This window comes from Artemia franciscana, chromosome 9 (assembly GCF_032884065.1).
Source record: "Artemia franciscana chromosome 9, ASM3288406v1, whole genome shotgun sequence".
Taxonomy (NCBI): domain Eukaryota; kingdom Metazoa; phylum Arthropoda; class Branchiopoda; order Anostraca; family Artemiidae; genus Artemia; species Artemia franciscana.
Window position 1 is genome coordinate 10337407 of NC_088871.1, and position 27711 is coordinate 10365117.

The 27711-nt window shown below is 33.7% G+C and overlaps 1 protein-coding gene across 2 annotated transcripts; it reads left to right on the forward strand.

Annotated features, from left to right (window-relative positions):
- LOC136030983 (ubiquitin-like FUBI-ribosomal protein eS30 fusion protein) lies at window positions 1-26129 on the forward strand. Of its 2 annotated transcripts, none has more exons than XM_065710139.1 (5): window positions 1-113; window positions 8539-8627; window positions 20004-20136; window positions 23646-23701; window positions 25956-26129. In XM_065710139.1, the coding sequence occupies exons 2-5, from the start codon at window positions 8547-8549 to the stop codon at window positions 26079-26081; spliced, it is 396 nt and encodes a 131-aa protein (XP_065566211.1). In that variant the 5' UTR covers window positions 1-113; window positions 8539-8546; the 3' UTR covers window positions 26082-26129. The 2 variants fall into 2 exon arrangements, with proteins under 2 accessions (XP_065566211.1, XP_065566212.1); XM_065710140.1 differs by having other exon boundaries at window positions 22-139.
- The last annotated feature ends 1582 nt before the right edge of the window (window positions 26130-27711 follow it).

Consider the following 27711-nt stretch of genomic DNA (forward strand, 5'->3'; position numbering starts at 1 on the left):
ATTTTTACTTGTCATTAGTAGCATTAATAGTGAAGAAGTACAAGTTGATCACTTGGAGAAGAAAAGACTGTTGTTGAAGAAAAGTGTGCTGTTGGCAATTTCCGTTTAGGAAGGTTAAAATTCTAAATTCATACAAGTGGTACACTTTGTTATTTTGTGTTAGAAATTTTGACTGAAATGTTTTTAGTTGTTTGTAGTTCATCTCCGGATACAAAATAATCAAGCTTTATTTATACCCAGGAAATTCATGAATTCTATTTGGTGCTTTTCTTTAAATAAGTAGCTTCTTGTTATTTCAGAAAGTAGTTGATTCGGGTGGATAAAACTTTCAAGAATGAATCAAAATTAGTGTAGGCCTGTAGCTCATTTTAGACCCTGGATTTACTAAATTTTAAAGGTATAGCCCAATTTAATGGTATGTATACCTATGCATTGTGCATCAAGGCTCAGGGGTAAATGTATAGCAAACAGTATTACTGGCTTTTGTATAAAGTGAATATACCACATGTATATGATCCACAAGCACTGATTTTTCAATATTTGGATAAATTGATATTTCCAATGTTATGATGTTTTCTTCTCCCTTGACTTTGAATTTTAAATAATAGCATGCGTTTTTGGTTGAAAATATGAAAGCTGGCTATTATGAACACCAATTATACTGTTTGCTATAAATTCAACTATATTAAATACAGTAATGGTTAGTTAGCATATTTAATATATGCTACACTTTACCCCCACCCCCCTGATGTGCAAATATATAGCCCAAATTTGTTTCTAAACTATTACAGATTTGCAATTTCAAATATCCTATTATTTTGTAAAAAACAACTGAAAATGCATGCTTTAATTGAAATTTTGGTGACAAGGAAGAAGAAAACACCATAGCATTGATAAAATTTATTTATCCAATTTGATTGTGGAAAATCAGTGCTTGTGGATAATATAACATTAAAAAAATGGATTTATAATGAAATGGTAAGTTTGAGTCCAATGTTATAAAGTTTGAGACAAATGTTTTAAGCATTTTTTATATTTAGGTCATTTTCAAGAGGTCAAAAAGTGCTTAAATCTGAATTTCCGGTAGAAGTGATTATTATATTTGTAAGAGCATAAGAAAAGGCATCAAGTGGTATATTCACTTTATACAAAAGCCAGAAATGCTGTTTGCTATAAATTTACTGACTCAGGCTTGTACAATTATCGTTTTTGAGAAGGAAACACTTAAGTTCTGAAAACACCTTAAAAAAATTTCTAAAATGGTTGCTTTGGCCTGTATCATTTGCAAAAGAACTAATTGGTAAAATTCTAGCCTAGTTTGGCTACTTTTTACTATCTTGCAAAGGGACTAGGTTAGGAAAGTGAAACTTTTGGTAGTGAATCCAGGACCATGAAAAGACAGTAAAATTCTAGTTTAGCTGCTTTTAACTATCTTGGTTGAAAAGGAGTTATGTTAAAATAATGAATCTTTCAGGGATGGGTATACAGGCTAAAGTAGGCTATGGGTAAAATTCTAGTTTAGTGACTTCTTACTATCTTGGAAAGAGATTAGGTTAGGAAAATGAAACTTTCAGGGATGGGTCTACAAGCTAAAGTATATCCTAGGAGGGTACTTTTAAGGTTTTAAAGATATACAAATACATTTCCTAAATTGGAAAAAAAAAATGTTGAAATGGCTTAAAATTGTACTCAAATAACAGGAATTGCATTTTTAGAACTAAAGAAAAAGAAACTGATGACAGAAAATTAAGGTAAAATATTGTTTTGTAAAAATTACCTGTCAAGTAGACAAATTTCTAAGGCTTAGAAATCAGAAAAGGGTTAACATAGAAGCTTGCCAATATCTTTCCAGAGTATATTTTTGGCCCTATCTTCAAATATTGGTCAACTGATATTTCATTCATATTTTGTTAGCCCAACTGTCATAGCTTGGGTTCACTTGCCTAACATTCTTGGCAGACAGGATGCTTTAAGGTTTAGATGCTTAGAACTTTTATTTAGTGCAATTGTCTAAGTTTATTAGTTGAATCTACCACCTTATCTTGCTGGCAAATGTAATTTAAGGTTTAAGGAATCAATTGCCTTGCCTGACACTCATTACAGAATGGCCCAATTTTGGCTTTAGACACTTTTTTGCCTGTCATTCTACACAAATTAACAGTCCTGGGTCAATTCTAAAATTTTGGTTCAACCTGCCTAAGACTATAGGTAGGTGTACCTTATTTACCTCTCATTCCAGGCAATCTAATGGTCTCATGTTAATTTTAAATTCTTGGTCAACCTGCCTAAGACTCTAGGCAGGCATGACTTGCTAAAGATAACAAAGAAGTATTGGTCCCATAAGAGAGGCACATTAGCTCCCACCATTTACCCATGCCATTTAACCAAACACTTGGAAAACTATATGTTCTATGACTACTTTAGCTATACTGCCCTAAGAATGATGCATGGACAGATAATAAATAGACATATCTATCAACAAATGAACTAACATCATTTTTATACAATCCTAGTAGGGGGAGGGGGTTAATGCCAGAATTGCCTCTCACTCAATTAGACTATCCGTCTTGGTTTTTTCTACAATTAGCCATGACTTGATGCCCACATTTTTTATTTAATTTGCAAGCAAAGCAAGCCTGCACAAGAATTGTGCTGGTTCAAAAGAAATCTCAGCAGTGTTAATGGAATGTCCATGTATTCACAAAATAGAAATGTCCATGCATCCACAGTCAAAAGAAGGTATACTATAAGAAAAAAACCGAGAAAGTCTTAAGAATTTTCAAAACTTGATCAAAAGAATTTGTAACAAACATCATATTTGGATTTGTGATGAAATTCTAAATGGAAAGTAATCAATCAATCAATCAATCAATTTATTCAAAAAGAAAACACATAACAACAATAATAATAAAGATCCTAGAAGCAAACTTGTTAAGGACCAAAACAACAAAAAATTGTAAATGAAAAAGAGAGAGAAGAAAAAAAAAGAGAAAACAAGGGTAATTAAAGCAAATTGAACAAACATTTAAAGAAATATAATATCAAGATTTTAGTACATTATTATATAGCGTCCGAAAACTTGTGGATAGCTCGACACTGGAGGGTATTACATTCCATTGAATTATAGATTTATAAATTGGGGATTGCTAGATACACCTGGGGACAATGAAGGAACGGTTGGATGAACGGAGACAGTGGCCTTCAGAATTATTACTATTAAAATAAGTTAATAAGTGGGGAGGAAGATTTTTATGGTAAGTGGAATATGCAAGGGATAGATTTAACTTTTTGATGATTTGTTCAAAAGGGATAATACCAAAATCGGAGTACAAGTCCTTGGTGGGATATAGTTGTGGCAACCAAAAAACTGCTTTGATGGTACGGTTTTGAGCAGATTTTAATTTATTGGTAACTGAAGGATAAGTATTGCCCCATACAGATCCGCAGTATGAGATATATGGGTAAATAAAAGAATAATAAAGGGTGACAAGGATATCGAGAGGAAGAAAATGATTCACACGATTAATTATACTTACCTGACGCAAAATTATGGCTCTAACATAGGACACATGTGTTGCAAATGATAGGCAGGAGTCTATGTGGACACCAAGAAACTTGGCAACTTCGACCTGTGGGAGGAGATTGGTAGAATATTTTAGGCCAAGTGCTGGCTGAACTTCATTTTTTTTGTAAGGGGTTTGAAATAATACCACCTGACTTTTCTTGCTGTTAATGGTCATGCAGTTAACGAGACACCACTCCTGTACTCTATTCAGAAGGGTTTGAGTAGAGGTGATGATGGATGGTAAATTAGGACCGGTGATGAAAAAGTTGCTATCATCAGCAAAAAGTACTGGGTGCACTGATGGGCCCAGGTCCGTAATCAAATCATTAATATAAAGGAGAAAAAGTATTGGACCAAGAACAGAGCCCTGTGGGACGCCCCTCCGGACAGGTAGGGGATGTGAAGTCACCCCGCCCAGTCTCACACTCTGTACTCTACCAGAGAGATAAGAGCCGAACCATGAGAAAGGAACTCCGCGAATCCCTAGGTTATTGAGTTTACTTAATAAAACACTGTGATCAACCATGTCAAAGGCCTTTGAAAAATCCAGAAATAAGCCCAATACAGTATTTTTAAGGTCAAGTTGGGAACGTATAAACTGTGTGGCGTCTATTAGTGCATGAGCAGTTGAAAATTTGGCACGGAAGCCATATTGATGAGGAGAAATCAACGAATCTGATGACTGATTCCCAAATACAAAGGGAGAAAGACGTCGGAATATAATTCTCTCGAGCACCTTAGATATAACTGGGAGAAGTGAGATTGGACGATAATTGCTTATCTCAGACGGATCGCCTTTTTTATGAATCGGGATAACAATTGCTGATTTAAATATTTCTGGGAAGACTCCATTGGTCATAGACAGGTTTGCTATGTGCACAATGGGTTCACAAATATAGGAAGATACGGTCCTAAGAAGCTTATTACTTATGCCAAAGAAGTCAGGTGTACTACTATTAGAGAGAGATACGATAACTTGAAGCACCTCTTTGCGATCAGTTGGAGAGAAAAATATGGATCTGGGATTCTTGCTAGGGTGTACTGACTGTGAGAAGGAACAGGAGTTAGCATTTGGAATATTAGTGAAATAATTATTAAAAGCATCCGGTACTAAAATTGGGTCAATTAATCTGCCACTGATGTCCCTAAGATTAATAGGAACAGATCTTGAATTCCTTTTTTTTGAAAGGATTTCATTTATTGTAGACCAAATTTTTTGCAAGTTCCCTTTGCAGTGAGAGATTTTTGAATAATAATAATTTTTCTTTGCTTCCCGGATGAGTTTGGTATATATGTTTTTGTATTTTTTATAATTAGTCAGGTCAATAACGCTACTAGTTTTGCAAGCTAACTTATATAGGTCATTTTTTCAGTATGAAGAGATTATCAGGCTATTTGACATCCAGGGGCGTATATGGGTAGTTTTTCGGTTTGATTTACGAACTGGAAAGGTTGAACTAATAAGATCACTCAATCCCTGTGTGAAACTACTTGTGGCTGAATTAACATCCTGACAATCCAAAGTCTTGGACCAGTCAAAGGATTTCAAACAATCCGTGAACCGGTTCATATTCACAGTATTATATATTCTATTAGACGTAGGGGTATTAGTTCTACGGGGTTGAGTAGCTGATAGGGAGGGTAAGGAAAGATAGATTGGAAAGTGATCTGACAGGTCAGAAAATATTATTTTGGAGGACAGGTGGTTTCCCAGGGAAGTGGATACAAAAATGTTATCAATTAAAGTAGCGGTAGACCTCATGGGATCAACTCTAGTAGGAAAAAGGATTGTGGGAAGAAGACCACTTGAGGTAAATGTTTCAAAGAAGGTATCACTATCATTGTTATTGCTAACATTTAATAAATTACAATTGAAGTCCCCAAAAACTATTGCCTTCTTTTGTGGTAAATTAATAAAACTAGAAAAATCATCAAACTGATTACAAAAGAAAGGTGTCGGAAATGAGGGTGGTTTATAAAATAACGAAAAAATAAAAGAATTCTCGTCTACACTTATGTCGACGATTATTGAATAAATGCATCTATTATTTATAGGTTGCGAGAACAAGAATTCACAATCGAATAGTCTGGTGAATTTTAGACTTGATCGGATGTAAAGAGAGATGCCGCCAGAGGACTTGGTTAATTTTCTTTCAAAATGAATAGCTTGAAAGCCAGTGAGGGAAAATTCATTAGTATCATAAATTTCTGAAAACCACATCTCTGTTATTCCAATTACGTCGAAAGGGCAGTAACCATTTGTTAAAATTAAATCTTTAAAATTAGCCCACTTATCCCGTATGCTTCTGATATTAAAGCAAATTACATTAAGTTTGGTCTCTTCCATTAGCTTAGGTTTCACATTTTTCACAAAATCAAAAGTGTCGAGATATTTACAGTTAATTTGGTTTAAAGGGCTATCGGGGCTAGCTAAGGTGTTGGTGGACAGATTAGTTTGGTCATCGTAATAATTAAAAACAACATTATTGCACAGTGACAAATTATTAAGAAACATAAAATCTTGTAAAGTACTTGTACTTGTGTTTTTTTGACTGTTCATTTCTTAAGCAGTAGTTTCTGTGCTTCTGGACATTTATACGAATAACAGGGGTGGTCGGAGGAGCCACAGAGAGCACATTTCATGACAAGTTGACATGGGTTTTCTTTGGAGTTCTGGTGGTCACCAGCACATTTAGAGCATCTCGGGGAAGCTTTACAGTTATTCGCAGTATGGCCGTAGCACTGGCATTTGTAGCACTGGGTAGGCAAAAACTTGTACTCAGTTATAGGTAGACGCTCGTAACCAATAACAAGGGGATTCTCAGTGGCATAGTTTAGGTGGTCATGTGACTCAAACTTTAATCGAAAAGACCTCGTACTTCCTAACTGAACATTTTCTATACAGTTATTAGCGAGATCACATAGGTCACTTTTAGATGTTCCGTCAGGCACTCAGCATACTATACCGAAAAAGGCAGGACTCTTCACTTTAGCATTCATGGATTGGTCTACTTTGCTTAATGCATCTGCCAAAGTATTGGCGGCACCCTTGTCCGACAGAACTACTTGCCATGCATCCCTCCTAGGCCTCAAAACAACTATGCTTGAACTGACACCCCCACAAGCTTTATCCAGGAAATCTTTTCGAGCATCAGGATTATTCAAGTTTTTTGGTGGATTTTTCACAATAACTGAATAGGATGGTTTCGCGGGTGGGGGAGGTTTCATTTCTGGAATAGTTTGCACAACTGACCTTGCTTTATGGTGCTCAGCGAAGCTTTTAAATTCCATGTAGAGTTCATTAACCTTTCGAGTTAACGTAGCTGTTGTCTCTCCTGGCACACATGGGACCTGATCTGGCTCGAAAATCAGATACTGAGGTAGGCTGATCTTTTTCTCATCACAAAGATCAAAGGCTCGAACCATATCACTTACATTATCAGTCACTTTGGGGCGCTCAGTTACCCTAGTAATAGAGGCGTCAGCCCACAAAATCTTCTTTGCTTCAATTAACATATCTCCTTTGAAAAAATCGCAAGCAATTTTTACAATATTATCAGCTGAACAACCTGCATTTCTAGCCCGTGAAATGAAATTCAACACGGGATTCAAGACAAGTCTTTCACCTGGCATCATCCGGTGAAATGATCAAATTTCATCAAAATTCGTGGGCGGGGCACAATAGTTGTCAGTAAAAGCAATAGCAAATCAGGTAGTAATACTCACAAGATATATATTCAGAAGTTGCGTACACAATTTTAATTATCCAAAATCCAATTATTCAAAGCAAATTATTAACAGCATGTTACACAACTTAAATAGTTGCGTACACGATTTTAATTATCCAATTATCAAAAGCAAATTGTTCACAGCACTATATAGCATTGAGTCCTAGCTATTTCATTAACAACCTAATATAAAAAGTTACCAAGTTATCTGAGTAACTTTACAGCCCAATTGGCTAGGCTAAATAATTTACAGTTAGAAATTTCACTTAACAGTTATTCAGTCCTTTGCTGGCTTTAAAGTCTTCAACTATCAACAAAGTGATGATACTGACATTGATGTAATGGGATTGCATTGCTAAGTAGCACTTCCATAAAATTTCTGCTTGGCACATAAGTGAAGTGCAAAAAGGGTGTTAAAGCATCCAAAGATCATAGATCAGCTGAAGAAGAACTTGTAAATTCTTAATGGTTGCAAGTGCAAATTAAGGCAAGGTAAATGGGAAAAGTAGAGTGGAGAGATAATGCTCCCCCTCTGCTCTTGAAATCCCTCACAAGTGGAATCAGATCTGAAGTTGATTTCATGGAGAACTATTCTACCAGACAAAATGCACAAAAAGTACAAATTCTAGAGGAATGTCTGCTAGCCTTTGAGAATTACTGTCTCTGATGATTGTTGCACATCCACTGGTACCACCAAGTCACCAATGAACAAATACAAACCCACACCATGCAACCACCTGTCACATATGTAATCAAGTATAAATGCTGGCACATTCTTCATCATGTAGACTACTTAAGATGACATTCCAATGGAATCCAGGGGGCTCAAGAGGCAGAGGCAGGCCATTGAATACTCTATGCCAGACATACATAAAAGACTTAGTGACAGTAAATACTGCTATTGTGCCAAATTGGGGGATGTATTAGCCACTTTCCAGCTTCAAGAAAGACAGAGTCTTACTGATCCCCTATGCACCCTGGATGGCATTAGAGGAACTAAAGTCTAAGATTGAACTAAAACCTGTGTCACTTCTTTAGTTTCATTGTTTTAAAACAACAATTTTTGTGTAATGTTTATTGTATATATGTCAAATAATTGTGTATATGGTGCTGGGTAATATATCTGTTCTTGGAACAATGCTTAGCATCCTCAGGGAAAAAATGGAAGACTTAGCTTTTTTATATTCATCCTTGTCTTTAGAATGCCAAGTGTTAATGTAAAGTTTGATGACTTCTCCTTTACAGGTCTAATCATGCAAATCCATCTCAGAGGATCTGACTCTAGTACCCAAGTCATCAATTGTGATGAAGGTGATTGTGTCATTGCTCTTAAGGTACTATTGTTATTTATCCTAACCTTTTCTTTTTTTGGAACTGTTAAGCTTCAGCCATGACTGAAAATACATAATCACAATGTTATATTTTGTCTTATTATAGAATGAATTTAGAGTGAGCCAAGGGCTTGTTACAAGTATTCTTGGCCATTATTTAGCAAATGAAATGGTGCCCTTTGTGTTCATCTAAGCTCAATGATGGATTTTAGATGAAATTTTTGTCAGATCTCTTGCCTCTTAGATTCACTTGCAATTGTTACTGCACAAGTCATCTTTTTTTTTCAAATTTGCCCTTTGTAATAAGAGAAAATTGAAATATTTGGTCTAAATCATTACTATAAAATTTATGTGCATTGGGCACAAACAAAAAAAATTATTACATGTAGTTCATTAGTAGACCTACAAGTAGTCTTATTATGCGTTTTTTATTAGTAGATTTACTAAGAAAATACAACTACTAGTAAGTAAACATGCACTTATTTAATGAAGAAATAGTTCTATCTTTTTCAGCATTTTCTTTTTTCTCTCTTTTTAGCATAGTTTGAGTCTACAGTCTGTAGATTTACTGCATGTTAATTTATTATGTGTTTGTCATTTGCAAATTTATTATGTGTACAACTTGTCTATTTTATAATTATAGCTTGTCTATGCATAACATTTTCTGGGGTTTATGATGAACTGTATATTGCAATCCAATAAAGAATATAATTACTACAAACTAGTAAGTTTGTATTGCTAGAACTACAAATATACTACAAACTAGTAAGTAAGTCCACAGCTAGTTGATAAAGAAACAGTTCTGTATTAGAGAGTAATTTTACAGTAACTGTTAAATATGTTAAATGTATTCAGGAAATACATAAACACATTTTTGATGAAGGTATAGAATATTAGAATTCAAGACTAATTTTTAAGGGAATGAACACATGCATAACAAAGAAATGATTTTACGTCCAATTTTGCTTTGTCAGTTGTATAGACCCTAAGAGAACTTGTCTTGAATTTGGGTTATTTGTACTGGCTAAAGGGATTTAGATATTACTGCTTTTACTTTTTGATTACCACAAGCTGTCTATTTTGTTGCCCTTCTTTTTTTTTTTCTTGCACAGTAACTCCTTGTTTTTTTTTCTTTTGTTATAAACAGTTTAGCTAGAGCTGAGTAATGAACAGAACTATCCTTTACCTTCTGATCTAACAATATCCTATATCCTTTACCTTCTGAGTACTACATAAAACAATGTGTGAATAGTGGAGTAAAAAGAGAGAAAACAGAAATAAACATCAGAAAAGAAAACAACACAAGAAAATAAATGAGGAGAAAATACTATACTCGAAAGACTCCTTGTTGAAAAATGTTCAGAAGATTGCATTTACACTAAATGAAATAACAGAATAAATATTTATCAGATGTTGACCAAGCTTTCTTTGTTTTCGATTCTTCAAACTTTTTTATTCTGTGGGTTTGAAGTGAGCATTTGCTAAGTGTGGTGTGGAAAATCATTCTGGTAACCTGGATGTAAATTATGTATTGTGATTGAGTCCAACATTCCCTGAAAGTTCAAACTTGATACACTACCTGTTATTAAGGTATTTCATGCATGTCCTTTTGACAGCCTGGATGCAAATAGTGTTTTTTGATTCAGTTAAGCATTCTCTGAAATTTTCAACTAAATACCATTAGCAATTCCTGAGATATTGCAAGTACACATTTATGACAATCTGGCTGCACAGGTCTCTTTTTAAATTTAAAATTCTCTGGATTTTCAACTTATTAACTTTAACCATTCTTTGGATTTTGTAAATAAGTCCTGGAATCACATGTAAATTCCTTAATCTAGTGCAAAGTAATAGTGGTAGCAGGAGTGGTTGCAGTCACAGTTGAAAGTAGTAACAGTCACAGGTAGCGGCAACCACAGACGTAAGTAGTCGCAGACGCAGTTGCAAATAGTTGAAGTCTAAAGTATTTGCAATCAAAGGTAGTTGTGGTGGAAGTAGTTTTAGTCACATCCACAGCAGTAGTAGTCATATGAAAATTTCGAGTTAATGCCTTCAGTTGTTTCTTGTGTATTACAGATGTGCCCTTTTGATAACATACAAATCACAAGGGTTTTATGTAATTGTTTTCTCTTTTAAAGGCGAAATGGTAGTAAAAAAAATATAAAATGATCAAAACCATGTGGAAATACTTAAAAAGCTTGTCAACATCGAAATCTTGCTTTTTCTTCTTCTATAATTTTTTTTTACATACTGCTATATCTGTACTCTGGATCAGAAGTGGCACATATGGAGGCCCCCATCCATGGTTTTAGCCAGTCAGTGAAATAATGGTGCAAAGTGCTATTATTTCACTGATTTTCTCTTATCAGAGTAAATGGGCTGATGATAAAAATATATAATGATATGATAAAATATATCATATTTAAAATATATCATAAATATATGATAAGAAATGATAAAATATATGACAGGAAATCAATTTAAAGCCTCAGTTGATTAAAACAAAAAATTAAGTAATTTAATGGTAAGATCGTCTAAATCAGTCAGTAAAAATGACCAGACATTCGGTAATGTTTATCCCCCCTCCCCAACATTTTGACTAGTGACGCCTCTGTCCTGGACACCATGCACATCGATCCTAGTTGTATTAAGCGATAGAACTTGTGTGAAATAAATTGGAAAGCAACTGGTCTGAATTATCCCCAATTAAGTCTTCGCCCTAGATTTTAAAAACGCAATTTATAGGTATTTGGAATGAAATATACTTTTGATATTCTCATTTAACATAATAAAAAAAAAACAATAAAAATTCCTCCCTAGATTTAAAATATACGTTGTCAGTTTTACGAAATGATAATAGAAAAGTTCTAACGAAATAATTATAACATCAAATTAAATAACTGGAATCAATGAAGGTAACTGCTCGTCTGTACTTCTCTCTATAAGTTTTGTCTCGCAATAGGATGGCAATAGGATAATTTATCAAACAGTTTGTGGTAACGAACCGTAGTAAGGAGCGACCCGGCTCAATAGTAACCAAAACTCTAAAAAATGGAATTTCGATACCAATACCTACATCAAAAGAATCGCATTTTAATGCCGATTTTAAATATATAAGTTTCATTAAGTTTAGTCTTACCCATCAAAAGTTACGAGCCTGAGAAAATTTGCGTTATTTTAGAAAATAGGGAGAAACGCCCCCTAGAAGTCATAGAATCTTAACGAAAATCACACCATCAGATTCAGCGTATCAGAGAACCCTACTGTAGAAGTTTCAAGCTCCTATCTACAAAAATGTGGAATTTTGTATTTTTTGCCAGAAGGCAGATCACGGATGCGTGTTTATTTGTTTTTTTTTTCCCAGGGGTGATCGTATCGACCCAGTTGTCAGAGAATGTTGCAGGAGGGCTCATTCTAACGGAAATGAAAAGTTCTAGTGCCCTTTTTAAGTGACCAAAAAAATTGGAGGGCACCTTGGCCCCTCCCACGCTAAATATTTTACCGAAGTCAACGGATCAAAATTCTGAGATAGCCATTTTATTCAGCGTAGTCGAAAAACCTTATAACTATGTCTTTGGGGACGACTTACTCCCCCACAGTCCCCATGGGAGGGGCAACAAGTTACAAACTTTGACCAATGCTTACATATAGTAATTGTTATTGGGAAGTAAACAGGCGTTTTCAGGGGGATTTTTTTGGTCGGGGGAGGGGTTGAGAAGAGGGGGATATGCTGGGGGAACTTTCCATCGATAATTTGTCATGGGGGAAGAAAATCTCCATGAAGGGAGCGCAGGATTTACTAGCATTATTTAAAAACACAATGGAAAAAATAAATATGGAAAAATCTTTCAGCTGGAAGTAAGGAACAGCATTAAAACTTAAAACAAGCCGAAATTATTACTCATTTGAGGGGCTCACCTCCTCCTAATACCTCGCTCTTGACGTTAAAGTATTTTTAGTAATTTCAACTATTTATTCTATGGCTTTTGTGATTCTGGGGTCATTCTTAATGAATTGGGACAAAATTTAAGCTTTAGTGTAAAGAGCGAGGACCTGACAAGGGGGCGAACCCCCTCATATATGTAATAAAAATATGAGAATACAAAAGTTCTTTACGTAAGCTAATTTATAAGTTACGTAAATCTTTTACTAATAAAAATATTCGTGAAAAATTAAAAGTTTTAGTTGCCTTTTTAATTAACCAAAAAATCGGAGGGCAACTTCCTCCCCCGCTCTTTTTTCTCAAAATCATTCGATCAAAATTATGAGAAAGCCATTTAGCCAAAAAAAAAAAAAAAAAAAAAAAAAAAAAAATGCAAATTTCGTTTTAATTATTCCTCTGCGGAGAGCCAAAATCAAAACATGCATTGATTCAAAAACGTTCAGAAATTAAATAAAAAAAACAAGTTTTTTTTAACTGAAAGTAAGGAGCGACATTAAAACTTAAAACGAACAGAAATTACTTCGTATATGAAAGAGGCTGCTTCCTCATCAACGCCCCGCTCTTTACGCTAAAGTTTTTTACTTTTTTAAAACGAAGAATTGAGAGACAGAGTCAAACTTTAGCGTAAAGAGCGGGGCGTTGATGAGGAAGCAGCCTCTTTCATATACGAAGTAATTTCTGTTCGTTTAAAGTTTTAATGTCGCTCCTTACTTTCAGTTAAAAAAATTTGTTTTCTTTATTTAATAATAATTCTTAAATGAATATCAGAAGAATGCGAGAGGCTGTGCGCGTGCAAGTTTTTTGACTTTACTCTTTTTGAGTGAAATTTCATTCTTTTTGGGAGTCTTTCTTTGCTTGCTTGAAACGTCACCGTTGTAGCACAGTTACTTCGGTGTGACAATTACTCGGCTTTTGTTGGCTATTTTGCAATTTGGAGAGCAGGTATGAGGAGCGTTCTATGGGACTGTGTTCATTAAGCGCATACTATAGAATAAAAAATCCAAACATTCCATGGAAAATTTTTACTCTTTTTTTTATTCTATTTGCGAAAATGTTGAGCGTAAAATTGGTTTTTGGAATTAGTTACAAATTTCAGGGAAAACATGTGTCAGCTTTAGATTTTTCCCCCTAACGAACTCTTTGTCTCTGTCTCCTTTACAGGGCACCAAAATCGTTCAAGAATTCATCAAAGGCAAACTAAAATAAATATTTAACATGGGAAGGATAGGAAGTTCGTTTCGAAAGCCGAATCTCCTTAAAGACGCCATAGGTCTTTAGAGCAGTAAGAAAAAATATTTTCAGTGGGAATACCATCTTTGAATCCATAAAAGCAAACAGAATGAAGGGATTTTAGAGGGGTATTAATAATATTATAAAATAGTTTTTATTGTCAACTTTTTGACAATCTGAGCTTATTGGTCATTTTTATAATCTAGGTTGATGCTATTGAGACTACTCTCCTTCAATGTGCATGTATTTTAAAGTTATATGACTCGTATATAGCCAGAGTTCATGTATTATTTTTTCTTCAGAAATGTCATTCTTTCATAAGTTTTTTTTTCATAACAAAGACTTACTAGTGTAGCTAGACGAATAGGTAGTGTCGAATAAGACTGCTTAGTTAAATTTATTCCATTGACAATGAAAGACCATTTATCAAAACCTTTGACAAATATTTAACTTAAATCTTTCTGTAATTTTTTGGGAAACGAAGAGAGAGAAAATTTCAAAATGAAGAACAAAATAAAGGCCAATAAAAGGAAAGAAAAAGACAAACTAACGAAGGATATTTCGCCTGTATAAAACTAGGCCTCTCCAGCGCTAAATATAGGAGAAACCAATTCGAAAAGTAAAGATAAAATCTAGAATTAAAATATAAAGTCTAAATCTAAAAACAATAATAAAAAAAGAAACGAACCAGTATCTGTGTATACAGTTAGTACTACTGTGATTTAAGGCCGTGATTAAGTGAACTTGAAAACATTGAGCTTCAAAATTGAAGTTAGGTTAGCCTTCTGTCTTTTAATTCTCTAGAGACCGTCGATTGTCAAAACTTCAAATAGCACCAATTATCAAGTCTTGTGAAAGGTTTTGATAGACAGCTTCCTTTGGCGTGATGCTTCAGCCGAGAAATAGTAATATACTTGGCTGCGTCTTGCAAAGCTTGGTTACCGACCAAGGGAGAAGAGAAAATGAGCAAAAGAGCACTATCATTCTCAAGTACAAAATGCCCATGTATATGAAACTGCGACGGCATGCATAGAGTGCATTTGAAAATTTATTGTTTTTTCCACTTTCTTTTCCTAGGGATAGACTATTCAAAATACCTCAGTTGATTAATTCGAAACTAAACACCGAACTTAGTTGAAAGCTTTCTTCGAGGATTCTTAGAAAACCAAAGTTTTCTTACGAATTAAATTGAAAAAAAAAATTAACTGAAAGTAAGGAGTGACATTAAAACTTAAAACGAACAGAAATTACTTCGTATATGAAAGGGACTGCTTCCTCGTGAACGTCCCGCTCTTTACGCTAAAGTTTTTTACTGTTTTAAAAATAGAGTTAAGAGAAAGAGTCGGACTTCAGCGTGAAGAGCGGGGCGTTGATGAGGAAGCAGCCCCTTTCATATATGAAATAATTTCTGTTTGTTTTATGTTTTAATGTCACTTCTTACTTTAAGTTAAAGAACACTTGTTTTTATTTAATTTAATTTCTAACCGTTTTTGAATCAATGCATGTTTTGATTTATGATCTCCGCAGATGAATAATTAAAACAAAATTTGGTTCTTTTTTTTTGCTAAATGGCTTTCTCATAGTTTTGATCGAATGATTTTGAGAAAAAAAGGAGCGGGGATGGAGGTCTAGTTGCCATCCGATTTTTTGGTTACTCAAAAAGGCAACTAGAACAATTAATTTTTAGGAATGTTTGTATTAGTAAAAATAAATTTTATTAATTAAAGATATACGTAACTTACTAAGTAGCTTACGTAACGAACTTCTGTATTCTCATGTTTTTATTACGTATATGGGGGTGTTCACCCTCTCGTCAGTACCTCGCTCTTTAAACTTAAGCTTAAATTTTGTCCCAATTTCTTGAGAATGACCCCTGAATCACAAAAGCCGCAGAATAAATAGTTGAAATTTCTAAAAATACTTTAGCGTAAAGAGCGAGGTATTAGGAGGAGGTGAGCCCCTCATATGCGTAATAATTTCTTTTCTTTTAACAGAATATTTACGGGAATTAATATTTACAGGAAAATAATAACAGGATTATTCTGTTCCTTTCAGTTGAAAAAACTTTGTCATATTTATTTTTTCATTGTTTTTTTTAATAATGCTAGAAAATCCTGCGTTCCCTTCAGGGAAATTTTCTTCCCCCATGACAGATTCCTCCCTTAAAAGTTCCCCAACATATCCCCCTCTTCTCAACCCCTGCCCCCAACCAAATGAAAACGCCCCTGAAAACGTCTGTACACTTCCCAATAACCATTACTATATTAATAAACACTGGTCAGTGTTTGTAACTTGTAGCCCCTCCCACGAGGACTGTGGGAGAGTAAGTCGTCCCAAATGGCATAGTTATAAGGATTTTCGACTACGCTGAATAAAATGGCTATCTCAGAATTTTGATCCGGTGACTTTGGGGAAAATAATCAGCGTGGGACGGCCTAGGTGCCGTCCCACTAAATCGGAGGGCCTAGGTGTCTTCTGATTTTTTTGGTCACTTAAAAGGGGCACTATAACTTCTCATTCCCGTTAGAATGAGCCCTCTCGCAACATTCCAGGACCACTGGGTCGATACGATCACCCCTGGAAAAAACAACAACAAAAAAAAACAAACAAATACACACAACTCTAAAAAATGGAATTTTGATACCAATAGTTACATCAAAAGAATGACATTTTAATGCTGATTTTAAATAGATAAGTTTCATCAAGATTAGTCTTACCCATCAAAATTTACGAGCCTGAAAACATTTGCCTCATTTTAGAAAATAGGGGGAAACACCCCCTAAAATTCATACAATCTTAACAAAAAACACACCATCAGATTAAGCGTATCAGAAAACCCTTTTGTAGAGGTTTCAAGCCCCAATCTACAAAAATGTGGAATTTCGCATTTTTTGCCAGAAGACAAATCACGGATGCGTGTTTATTTTATTTTATTTTTTTTTTTCAGGAGTGATCGTATCGACTCAGTGGTCCTATAATGTCGCTAAAGGGCTCATTCTAACGAAAATTAAAAATTCTAGTGCCCTTTTTAAGTGACCAAAAAATTGGAGGGCATCTAGGCCCCCTCCCACGCTAATTTTTCCCCAAAGTCAGCTGATCAAAATTCTGAGATAGCTATTTTATTCACCATAGTCGAAAAACCCAATAACTATGTCTTTGGGGACGACTTACACCCCCGCAGTCCCCATGGGAGGGGCTGCAAGTTACAAACTTTAACCTGTGTTTACATATAGTAATGGTTACTGGGAAGTGTACAGACGTTTTCAGGTGTGTTTTTTGGTTTGGGGGGATATTTGAGGGGGAGGGCTACCGGGGAGGATCTTTCCATGGAGGAACTTCTCATGGGGGAAGAGACTTTCAATGGAGGGGGCGCAGGATTTTCTAGCATTATTTAAAAAAAAAACAATGAAAAAATAAATATGAAAAGTTTTTTTCTACCGAAAGTGAGAAGCAGCATTAAAACTTAAAACGAACAGAAATTATTACGCATATGAGGGGTTTACCTCCTCGTAATACCTTGCTCTTTACGCTAAAGTATTTTTAGTAATTTCAACTATTTATTCTACGGCCTTTGTGATTTAGGGGTCATTCTTAAGGAATTGGGACAAAATTTAAGCTTTAATGTAAAGAGCGAGGTATCGACGAGGGGTGAGCCCCCTCATATACGCAATAAAAACATACAAATATTGAAGTTCGCTACGTAATTTAATTCGTAAGTTACGTATAATTTTTACTTACGAAAACGTTCGTAAAAATTATAAGTTATAGTTGCCTTTTTAAGTAATCAAAAAATTGGAGGGCAACTAGGCCTCCTCCCTCGCTCCTTTTTTCTCAAATCTTGCGATCAAAACTATGAAAAAAGCCATTTAGCTCTAAAAAATTAATATGCAAATTTCGTTTTAATTATTTATATGCGGAGAGCCAAAATCAAACCATGCATTAATTGAAAAACGTCCAGAAATTAAAAAAAGTTTTTTTTAATGAAAGTAAGGAGCGACATTAAAACTTAAAACGAACAGAAATTACTCCGTATATGAAAAGGGCTTTTCCTCCTCAACGCCCCGCTCTTTATTCTAAAGTTTGACTCTTTCTTTTAACTCTACATTTTAAAACAGTAAAAAACTTTAGCGTAAAGAGCGGGGTGTTGAGGAGGAAAAACTCTCTTTCATATACGGAGTAATTTCTGATCGTTTTAAGTTTTAATGTCCCTCCTTACTTTCACTTAAAAAACTTGTTTTTTTGTTGTTTAATTGTAGACAGGAGCTTGAAACTTCTACAGTAGGATTCTCTGATACGCTGAATTTGATGGAGTATATTTCGTTTAGGTTCTATGACTTTTAGGGGTTGTTCCCCCCTCACCTCTGCTTCCAAGCTTTAGTCTCTAGATCGCGCATGAAAAATGCAGGATCAAAAATCCGTCGACAATCCTTCAATTCGTCGCAATGCAAGTTTCTGCCACCAGTCACGATCCGGTAGGGCAAGGGGGAAGAAGCTACAAGGTTCTGCTCCACCTCAAGGTTTGTCACTTGACCTAAATCTCTTGACTTGTCTAGTTCTTCGGTGTACTGCATTATTTGGTATTTTGGATATTTGCATCTACCAAGCTCCAAATTCTTTTTACAAAGGCGCTGTCTATGTGTGGTAACACTTTTAAGATGTATACCTCGCTTTGATTTAACTTTCCCCATGATTTCAGCTTTGTGTGCATAATTTTACTGAAGGCTCCTGACTATTTCTCATTTCTAGGTCTCTTCATTGCATTGAAATAATTTATGAAAATTTCACACTCTATTAACAAGCAGCTGATTATACCAGCTTGTCATTTTTGGTCTCTAGGGGGCATTATCGGCGATCTGAAACGATTCTTTCTGGCAAGCGACTTGTAAAAATTTCGGGTAGCTGAAAATATTCCAGGGGACTGTTCGAAAACAGGAAAATATATCGAAAAATGGCTGCAATCATCTTACAGGTTATTGTCTTCTGCTCATGATGTTACCGATTTTGTTCTAAAAGCAATATTCTTCATAGAGTACACTTTTGAAAAAGACCTAGACATTTTCTAAGATTTCTGAGCAATTAAAGGAAATAGAGCAAAATCCTTTCAAACATTTTGTAGCATCTTCCGCCAATGAATACTTGAGTACTTTTTAAATATAAATTTTCAATTTAACGTGGGATTTTCGAGTTCCATCAGTTCACTTAATCACGGCCTTAATGCTACAAAGAATTGGTTTCAGCAAAGTGTAATGTCACTCTGGCCTTTAGATTATCTAGGTGGGTAATTTGATGGTTCATTGGAGTACTAATTTATTGTATTTAACAACAAATGTACATCAGAAAAAAACTTCAACATAATCTTCTTATAAGACTCTGTGGCCAGGAAAGAACATGGGAGAAAAACAAAAATAAAATAAACGAAAATAGACTGATTATTTATTTTTATTTTTGTTTCTTTAGTTTTATTTCTGCTTGTTTTAGGCTGAATGTGCCTTTTCAAAAAGGCAACACCTTTAACAAATATTTAACTTAAATCTCTGTAATTTATTGAAAAACGAATTTATATCAAAAAAATTATGTCAACAATTATGAATGACTTCCTGTTGTTTTATTCTTCATTTTGAGATTTGTGTCTATTTTTCGTGTCATGGCTAGCCAGTTCTCCTTAAGATCTTTTGATGTAATTGAACCCAGCCCATCGCTGAGGCATGTCCAATTTTAGCATTATACATTTGGTATCAGATTTAGACGCATCAACATTCATAATATAACTATAATATACAATATAACTATTAATATAACTATATTAATTACTGACTCAATAAACAGCCATTTACGCAAATCATGTCAACCATTCAAAAATCAAACAATTATTTTATAACGTGATTTTTTTTAATGGTTCTTTTTGTTCAAGCAGGTCTTATTATGGCTGTATTCGGAGCTTCCGGTTCCTCGAAAAACTATTGAGTGCTGCAATTTTCTTGATAATATATTATATTTCTATTAGAATTTTTCGTTTTTGTGAATTTTTCAATTCTCTGCCCCTTTCCTGAAATAAATTCTGCCGCAAGTGCCTGATGCCTGTAAAGTACTACTAAATCATTTTTTATGTATCTTTACTGTTGTGTTACATTTATATTTCCATCTTGGTAATTTGATAAACTTACCGCATTTGTCTACGCGTTTTAAGTAAGTAATTTTGGTTTTAGGAGCAAGTTGCTGCTCTTGAAGGTGTTAAAGTGTCTGAAGTCAGGCTCTTTGCCAATGGAACCCCTCTCACTGAAGATATTCCTTTGAATGGGATTCAAGATACAATTGACTTTTCGGTACCTCTGCTTGGAGGTAAAGTTTTATTTTCTTGTATTGTGTGCATAACTGCATATAGCTTGAAATAGAATAGATTATTCTCTCTTAAAAATTCTTCAATGATAGCCTCCATTGAAATGCATCTGAAATTTTTTGTGTTCTTGATTGTTTTGCTGCCTTTCATATGTAGATTCCGAATAAAAAAGTGACTTCTTATATTTTGAATGCTCAATCTCATATATTTTGTATATATATGGATACACTTTAGTACTGGTCACCTTCTTTGGGGAAACAAAATTAAAAGTGCTTCCCTTCTAATTAAAAAAAAATGTATTTTGCTACTTTGATAGAACTATTACTTTCAATATTGTGTCTAAATTACACCCTAATGACCTATTATTATTTAATTTTTAATATTATTATTTTTAATTAATTAAAAAAATTATTTTTTTTTATTTATATTTATTTATATTTATTTTTATTTATATTTATTTATTTATTTTATTTTTATTTATTTATATTTACTTAATCCACTTATATTTATTTTTTATTTATATTTATTTTTAATTAATTATTATTTTTAATTAATTTTTAATATTATTAATATTATTATTTTTTAATGAAATAATTTGGAGAATCGTTATGCTACATCAATAAAAAAAAAAAAAAAAAAAAATCATGAGGAGAATGACAGTCAAAATTGAGCAATAAATGTTTAGTTTCGAGGTTCTCAATTTCATTTCTTTCCTTCTTCAGAGCAGTATCGTCTTCTGAATTCAGAATATTCTTTGGATACACAAGGTTAAGTAGCAATAAAGAGAGATGAACCTGAAAATGCCTTCCAAAGCCCACATTTAGGTTTTAGATCTAATCCTCTTACATTTTAATAATATAATGCAATAGTTTTCCGAATTCGTACCAAGTCGCTGTTCGGTATTTCCTCACCCTACTTCAACCATAGGCCCCTATCAATAAAAGTTAGGATGATTTTCCTGAACATTTTTCTTTTGGTGCGAGTTTTTTCCAAGATGAATTACAAATTTGGAAGGCCATATAAATCAAAGAAAGGCCATAACTTTGAGATCTTTCCTAATGATTTTCCTAGAAGGAAAAAAAAATCCCTTATGATATACCTAGAAGGATAAAATCAGAAGTGACAATTGAAATTAATCACTTAAGGAAGATAGCAATGGAAATATAATTATCATTTTCAATGCTTCCTTCAAAGGAACGAAAATGGGACTCTTTAAGTCAAACGGACTTTTTATTGTGCGAAAAGGATGAGGCAGAATAAACGGGCCTGCCATCAGTGGATTATTTTTACAAGTAAACTAAAACCTTACATCTACTTGAAGACATGTTTAGACTTTAACTAGAGAGAGTAATTTAAGTCGTTTTTAACTTTTTTAACTAAATGTATTGTTTAAATATTTCAGAATATTTACTTTACATTTAAGCTCTAGAGAAAATTATTGAGCGTTGTTATTATCGTTGGCTCACACGGGGGTTTTTCTGTTGTATTGCTTAGCCACCTTTTACCCTCTTTTTTATCTTCTATATTTTCGTTGTATTTTACGTTCTGTAATTGTATTATATCACATATTGTTTACTTTATATTATATATTTTACGCTTTTTTAGCATAAAATAAAAAAAACAAGAATTATCGATAAGCATTTTCTACTGTCTCATTCGACTACGTTGAATTTTGTGTTGTTAAAACAGGTTTGTCTTTTGGTACTCTTATTAAATAATTTAAACGCTTCTAATGAATAATTGTAATAAAAAATAAACTTTTAAATCTAGTACAAATTAAGACGACATCCTTTTTTTTTATATACAAACGCAGCTATGTGGACTCAGGCTTGTTGGTATTATGATGATTTATGATGATGGCTGAAAATATTTTGTCTGGAAAAAATGATAATATCCCAAATGTTTTCAGAAGTAAGATCCCAGTTTTGTTGCTTACTTCTGTGGACTTGTACTTAGGATACATTTTTTTTTTAAATATCATGGTTGAGGGAGGGGTGGTAGGTGATTTCCCCGCTATCCTCCCTCGTCTCATGGTTGTAGTTTTAAAACTTGTCTTGGAAAGGGAGACTCGTGTTTTTTGAAACATCACAGTAGTTGTGGTTTTTTCTCACAAGTTTCCTAGATAGAATCGGCCAGTCTTTCTGAAGTAGCTGGATTCATGTCCTGTTGCTTTCGTTCCGATTGGCACACCTTTGTCTGAATGCTTACTGTATGCTTATTTTGCATTTTTTATTTTTTTTAATGCTCTTATCTTTATCTTTAACTCTTATCTTTATCTTTAATTATCTCTTACTCTTATTATTACTTACTTACTCTTATTATTATTATTATTACTTACTCTTATTAATTACTTATAATTACTTTAATTATTTAATTATCTCTTACTCTTATCTTTAGTTTAGTTACGATTGGTTAAGGCGGACGTTTGAAAAAAATGGAGAATTTTTATAGATAATTTTCATGGTGTTGAAAATATCTAAAGGAATATATATGTTAGATAATCGGTATGTTTTTTAGTTCAGATAAGTACGAAAAAAAGGGTTTTGTTTTTTAATGGTTTTCATAAGTAAATGGCCGAAATCGAGCGAGTGTTTTACGTTAAAAAAATTGAATCAGATTGAATCAGCAAATTGAATCAGAAACAGAATTGTCTGTTTTTCAAAACATCGGAATAGTTGTACTGTTTTCTCTATTCCTAGAAAAAATTAACCGATATTTATGACGTGGCGGAATTCAGGTCCTGTTGCTTTCATTTTTAATGGACCAGCTGTGTTTGAACTCATTCTCTATAGGGAGCTAATAAGACAATATATATATATTCGTAGAAATAAGACAAAAAATTTCTTCTTTCACAGGAAAAACGAAAACTTTCCTAAAAGTTCAGAATAATCAAAGCTCAGTTTAAAAGAGGCTCAAGCTGATAATTTTTTTATTTTAGTCCTTCGGCATATCACGCTGTGTTGTTTAACTCACGTTTCTAATATATCAGCCCGTTTACCTGTTTTTCGTAGACTGAATTCCTGTTTTTTTTTTCTGATTGGTACGGTTGTGTTTGGACTAATGCTGCTGATTAAGTATTAAACTAATTCCTGTTTTTCATAGAGGCAAGATTTAAAAAAAATTATACTCAAAATGGCCAAAACTATGTGTTTAGATTAAAAAAATAAAATAATCTGAAATATGCAAAGTTAAAGACCCCAATGTAAGAGTAGGTGACCAAGCTAAGTTGAAAGAAAAGCGATCATTAGAAGTACCAAAAATAGACGAAATAAATATACAGATTTTAAAGGACTTTTGCCACTCCTGTATAAATTGAACAATAGTTCCATAAAACTAAAATGTGTTTCTCTCGTTTTTAACACCCTTCCCTCAGGACAAATTTCTTTTTGTTACTAGAAGTTTGAAGGTTTATATTTAATTTCTTTTAAAAAAGATCTGAAATGTTTTCAAAGTATTTTTTTGTTTTCTTGTTTTTTTGCTTCTTCATTCAATCGTTTTTATGTTATTGCAGGTAAAGTTCACGGTTCATTAGCTCGTGCCGGTAAAGTGAAGGGACAAACACCAAAGGTAAATTATCTTATTTTTTTTATGTAGATATCTGGGACATTTTGCGATCTGTATGATAGATAATAGATAGAATATTTCATATGTGGGAAATAGAATTTATTCTAATGACTGTTGATATTTTTCAGGGGAAGATGTAAGTCAAGTTTGGTTGAAACAAAATACGATTTTTCTCTTTTTTGAATTTGAGTATAGTGATTTTTAGTTATATTCTATGATTTTCACCTGAATATTTTGTATTCTGAAAAGAATAACTTCTCAGGAGAAGGAAGAAATATAATAGCTGGGCTGTTTTATTGGTCGTGAGTACGAATAATGTATAGGAAAGTTATCAAAAAGTCAATTAAAAAAAATAGATGATTTGCTGGAAAAGATGAAATATAATTACAAGGTTAACTATTTTTTTCTTGGGGGGGGGGGTCCACCTAATTGCAAGACATTCTAATAGATGACAGTTTTAGTAGCCAATTTGAGCATTACCCATTCCCCGACGTTACGGGAATTCGAAATCATATTTAGGAAAGGGCCAACCATTAAGGATATTTCAGAAAGCCCCAGAACTGGCAAATTAAATAAAAAACACATGCAATTATGAAGTAAATATTAAAGGGGAATATATAAAGAGATTGCGGACGTTGTAGGTGGACAATTGATTTCATTTAAATATGGATCTGAGACCACAGCTTCCAATGTATATATTTAATTCATTTCTCTATATTTTTAAGGGAAATAGACTGAAACAGAAGAATTTTAAAATGAAATTGAACTTCAAAAATGCAAAATTAGATTGCAAGCTACAATTTTAGCGTATTACAACGTAAAATGTAAAAGCGATTACTTTTCTAACTGACCCGTTGAGTGTCAAAAAAGGAATAAAAGCCAGGTTTATTTTTGTTGTTAATCTGAGTAGTTTTTGGAAATGAATCTTGAAATAATCTAGAATTCTTGGCTACAGTTGTGGTTTGAACCCTGTTTTCTAATATCAGGAATGTCAATCATTTAGGAACTGGTGGAATTATATATTTCTTGTGTACCTACTCTGTTACATCTTTTAGACACTGCTCAAAAAACGATTTTTTTTACCCCTTGAATAAAAAGCTTCTGAGTTAGGTTTTTTATGGAATTAATCAGAGGCAGCACAATAGTGCTGCCTCTGATTTTGTTTTTTATGGTTTTTATGGTTTTTTATGGAATTAGTCAGAGGCAGCACAATAGTGCTGTCTCTGATTTTGTTTTTTATGTTTTTTTATGGAATTAATCAGAGGCAGCACAATAGTGCTGCCTCTGATTTTGTTTTTTATGATTTTTATGGTTTTTTATGGAATTAGTCAGAGGCAGCACAATAGTGCTGTCTCTGATTTTGTTTTTTATGGTTTTTTATGGAATTAATCAGAGGCAGCACAATAGTGCTGCCTCTGATTTTGTTTTTTATGGTTTTTTATGGAATTAATCAGAGGCAGCACAATAGTGCTGCCTAAGCAAAAAGCGATTTCGAGAAGTAAAGGTTTTCCAGAAATGAATCTTTTCAAAGAAAAGACATATTCAGCCTAAAACAAGCAGAAATGAAAATAAATAATCAGTCTCTTTTCATGTATTTTATTTTTTTCTTACATGTTCTTTCCTGGCCATAGAGTCTTACAAGGAGATTATGTTGAAGTTTTTTTTTTTTTGTTTTTTTTTTTTTTTTTTTTTTTTATGTACATTTGTTGATAAATACAATAAATTAGGATTCCAATGAACTATCAAATCGGCCACTTAGATAATCTAAAGGCCAGAGTGACATTACGCTTTGCTGAAACCAAATGAAAAAGAAAAGAAGTTTTCAAAAAAAGCCAAAGGACAATATCAAACCTAAAATCAGCAGAAATGAAATCATATTATTGGAACTTGAAACGAACAGAAGTTAACATTAATGAATAAATTAAACCCAACGAAGTGGAATTAAAACGAAAAATCTGGACAAATTTTAAAATAACAAAACGCTGCTCTTTATGAAAGATGAATCCTGAAACGAAGAGGAATAACCGGAAATGTGAGTAGGGCTATTGTCCCCTTAAACCGTCTAAAGGTCAGAGTATGTTTTATTAAACCTTGACATCGTTGAACACTTTAAAGTCAAATGCATGGCCTCGATAAATAGAAATAAAAATAATTTGTTAAATATGGTTGTTTATAATTGCTCTTTAATGCTTAGAAAGACAAATTCCAATAGAAGGTTAATATATATACATACATCTATCTTGTGTTTATTTTTAAGGTTGACAAACAAGAAAAGAAGAAGAAAAAGACAGGACGTTGTAAGAGGCGAATTCAATACAACAGACGTTTTGTCAACGTTGTTGCAACTTTTGGCCGCAAGAGAGGACCAAACACAAATTCTTAATTTTCTTTTGGGTTTCGTGATGAGAATGATAATAAATTCTTAATCGCAGTTTTCTCGTTGCTAAGCAGATAGACTTCAATCCAGGGCCTTTTTTTCACTTTCTATTTTTTAAAACTCTCGATAGGTTTGATCGTCACTTGAGTTAATTTTTTAAAAAGCAAAGTAAAGAGCCATATTAAAAATTAAGGTGAGCAGAAACAAGTCCTATAATAAATAAAAGTTAGAATGGCAAAAAATTACTCCGAAACCGAAAATCCGAACAGACATTAAGTAGATAATCACATCAAACACAAATATAACGGATACTGGTATAGATAAACAAATAAATCCTAAAGGGAGTAGAAATTCAAATGAAAAGCCAAGTCAAATTGAAAGGAACATAAATTACTAAAAACATGAGTTTGCCTTACCAAACTCCAGTTTGGCTAGCTAATAACCTGTTTCTACTCCTCTCTGGAGGGTGGGGGAGGGCTGTAGCTAAGATCTTGAAATTCCTTGCATATTGACAACTTGGATGTAGGTAATCTTTTTATGCTGTTCAGCGTTCCCCTCAATGTTCTCCGAGAGTTTCAATTTAACACCCTGCATTCTTTAACACTGCATGCATATTTGACGAGCTGTCTTTTTATTCAGCTCAATATTCCCTGAAAGTTTCAGTTTATTAGCGGTAGTAGCTTTACTAGACGTGAGTAGTACTAGCATTATGTAAATAATGTCTTGATTAGTTCAACATTTCCCTTACCATGCACGGAAAGTTTCTATTTGTTTTTGACAACCGACATGCACGTAATTTGTTTTGATTTAGTTCAGCACCCCCCTCTACATTCCATGGAAGTTCCACTTTATTACTTTTAACCTTTTTGGACATCCAGGATCAAACATCCCCGCCCTCTTTTCTCAATAACAAACATGTATGTGAACAGTGGACACCTTGTATAACTTAAAGCCCTTGCACAACAGGTTGGGGGGCTGTATCATCCTTGGAGGCATAGTCGTTTGACCTTTTGATTATTTCAAACAAAATGGTTTTATCAGATGTCTTGGGGGGGGGGGAGAGTGCGACAAGGAGGCTAGTTACCCTTCTATCAGTTTTCACCCTCAAAAACGAAGTTAGAACTTCCAATCGAATGAGCTCCCTCCGAAGTTTCAATGACCAGTCCTTTTATATAAAATGGTTCTAGGAAAAGAAACAAAACATTAAAGGCTTATGCTCCTTAATACGAGTTAAAGCGTTGTCTCTGATTTGGCCGGATCATAGTCCTGGCTTTTGTTTAATCTCAAATCTGAGTTTTCGAATCTCGAAAGCGATTACCTACAGTGTTGATTGGGGTGGTCCCTGGCCTGATATTACTATAGTACCACTTTGTAAAGGCAAGTTAAACCGGTAGAAAACACAGTTGAACCAAGAATGTATAAATAACCTTTTTCATAGTTTTGTAAATAGATAGGTTTGTATAATCATTTGTAAAGTTTTGTCAGCAATAATTTTGAAAAAAATTGAATTTTAACCGGATGTGGGAGTGGATTTTTATTCATTAAAACTGCTTATCTACCCGACTTCTATTGGGTTGAAACATTCGTGAGCCCTATCCTGTAAACCACCCCTGATATGCTCATATCTTTCAACACC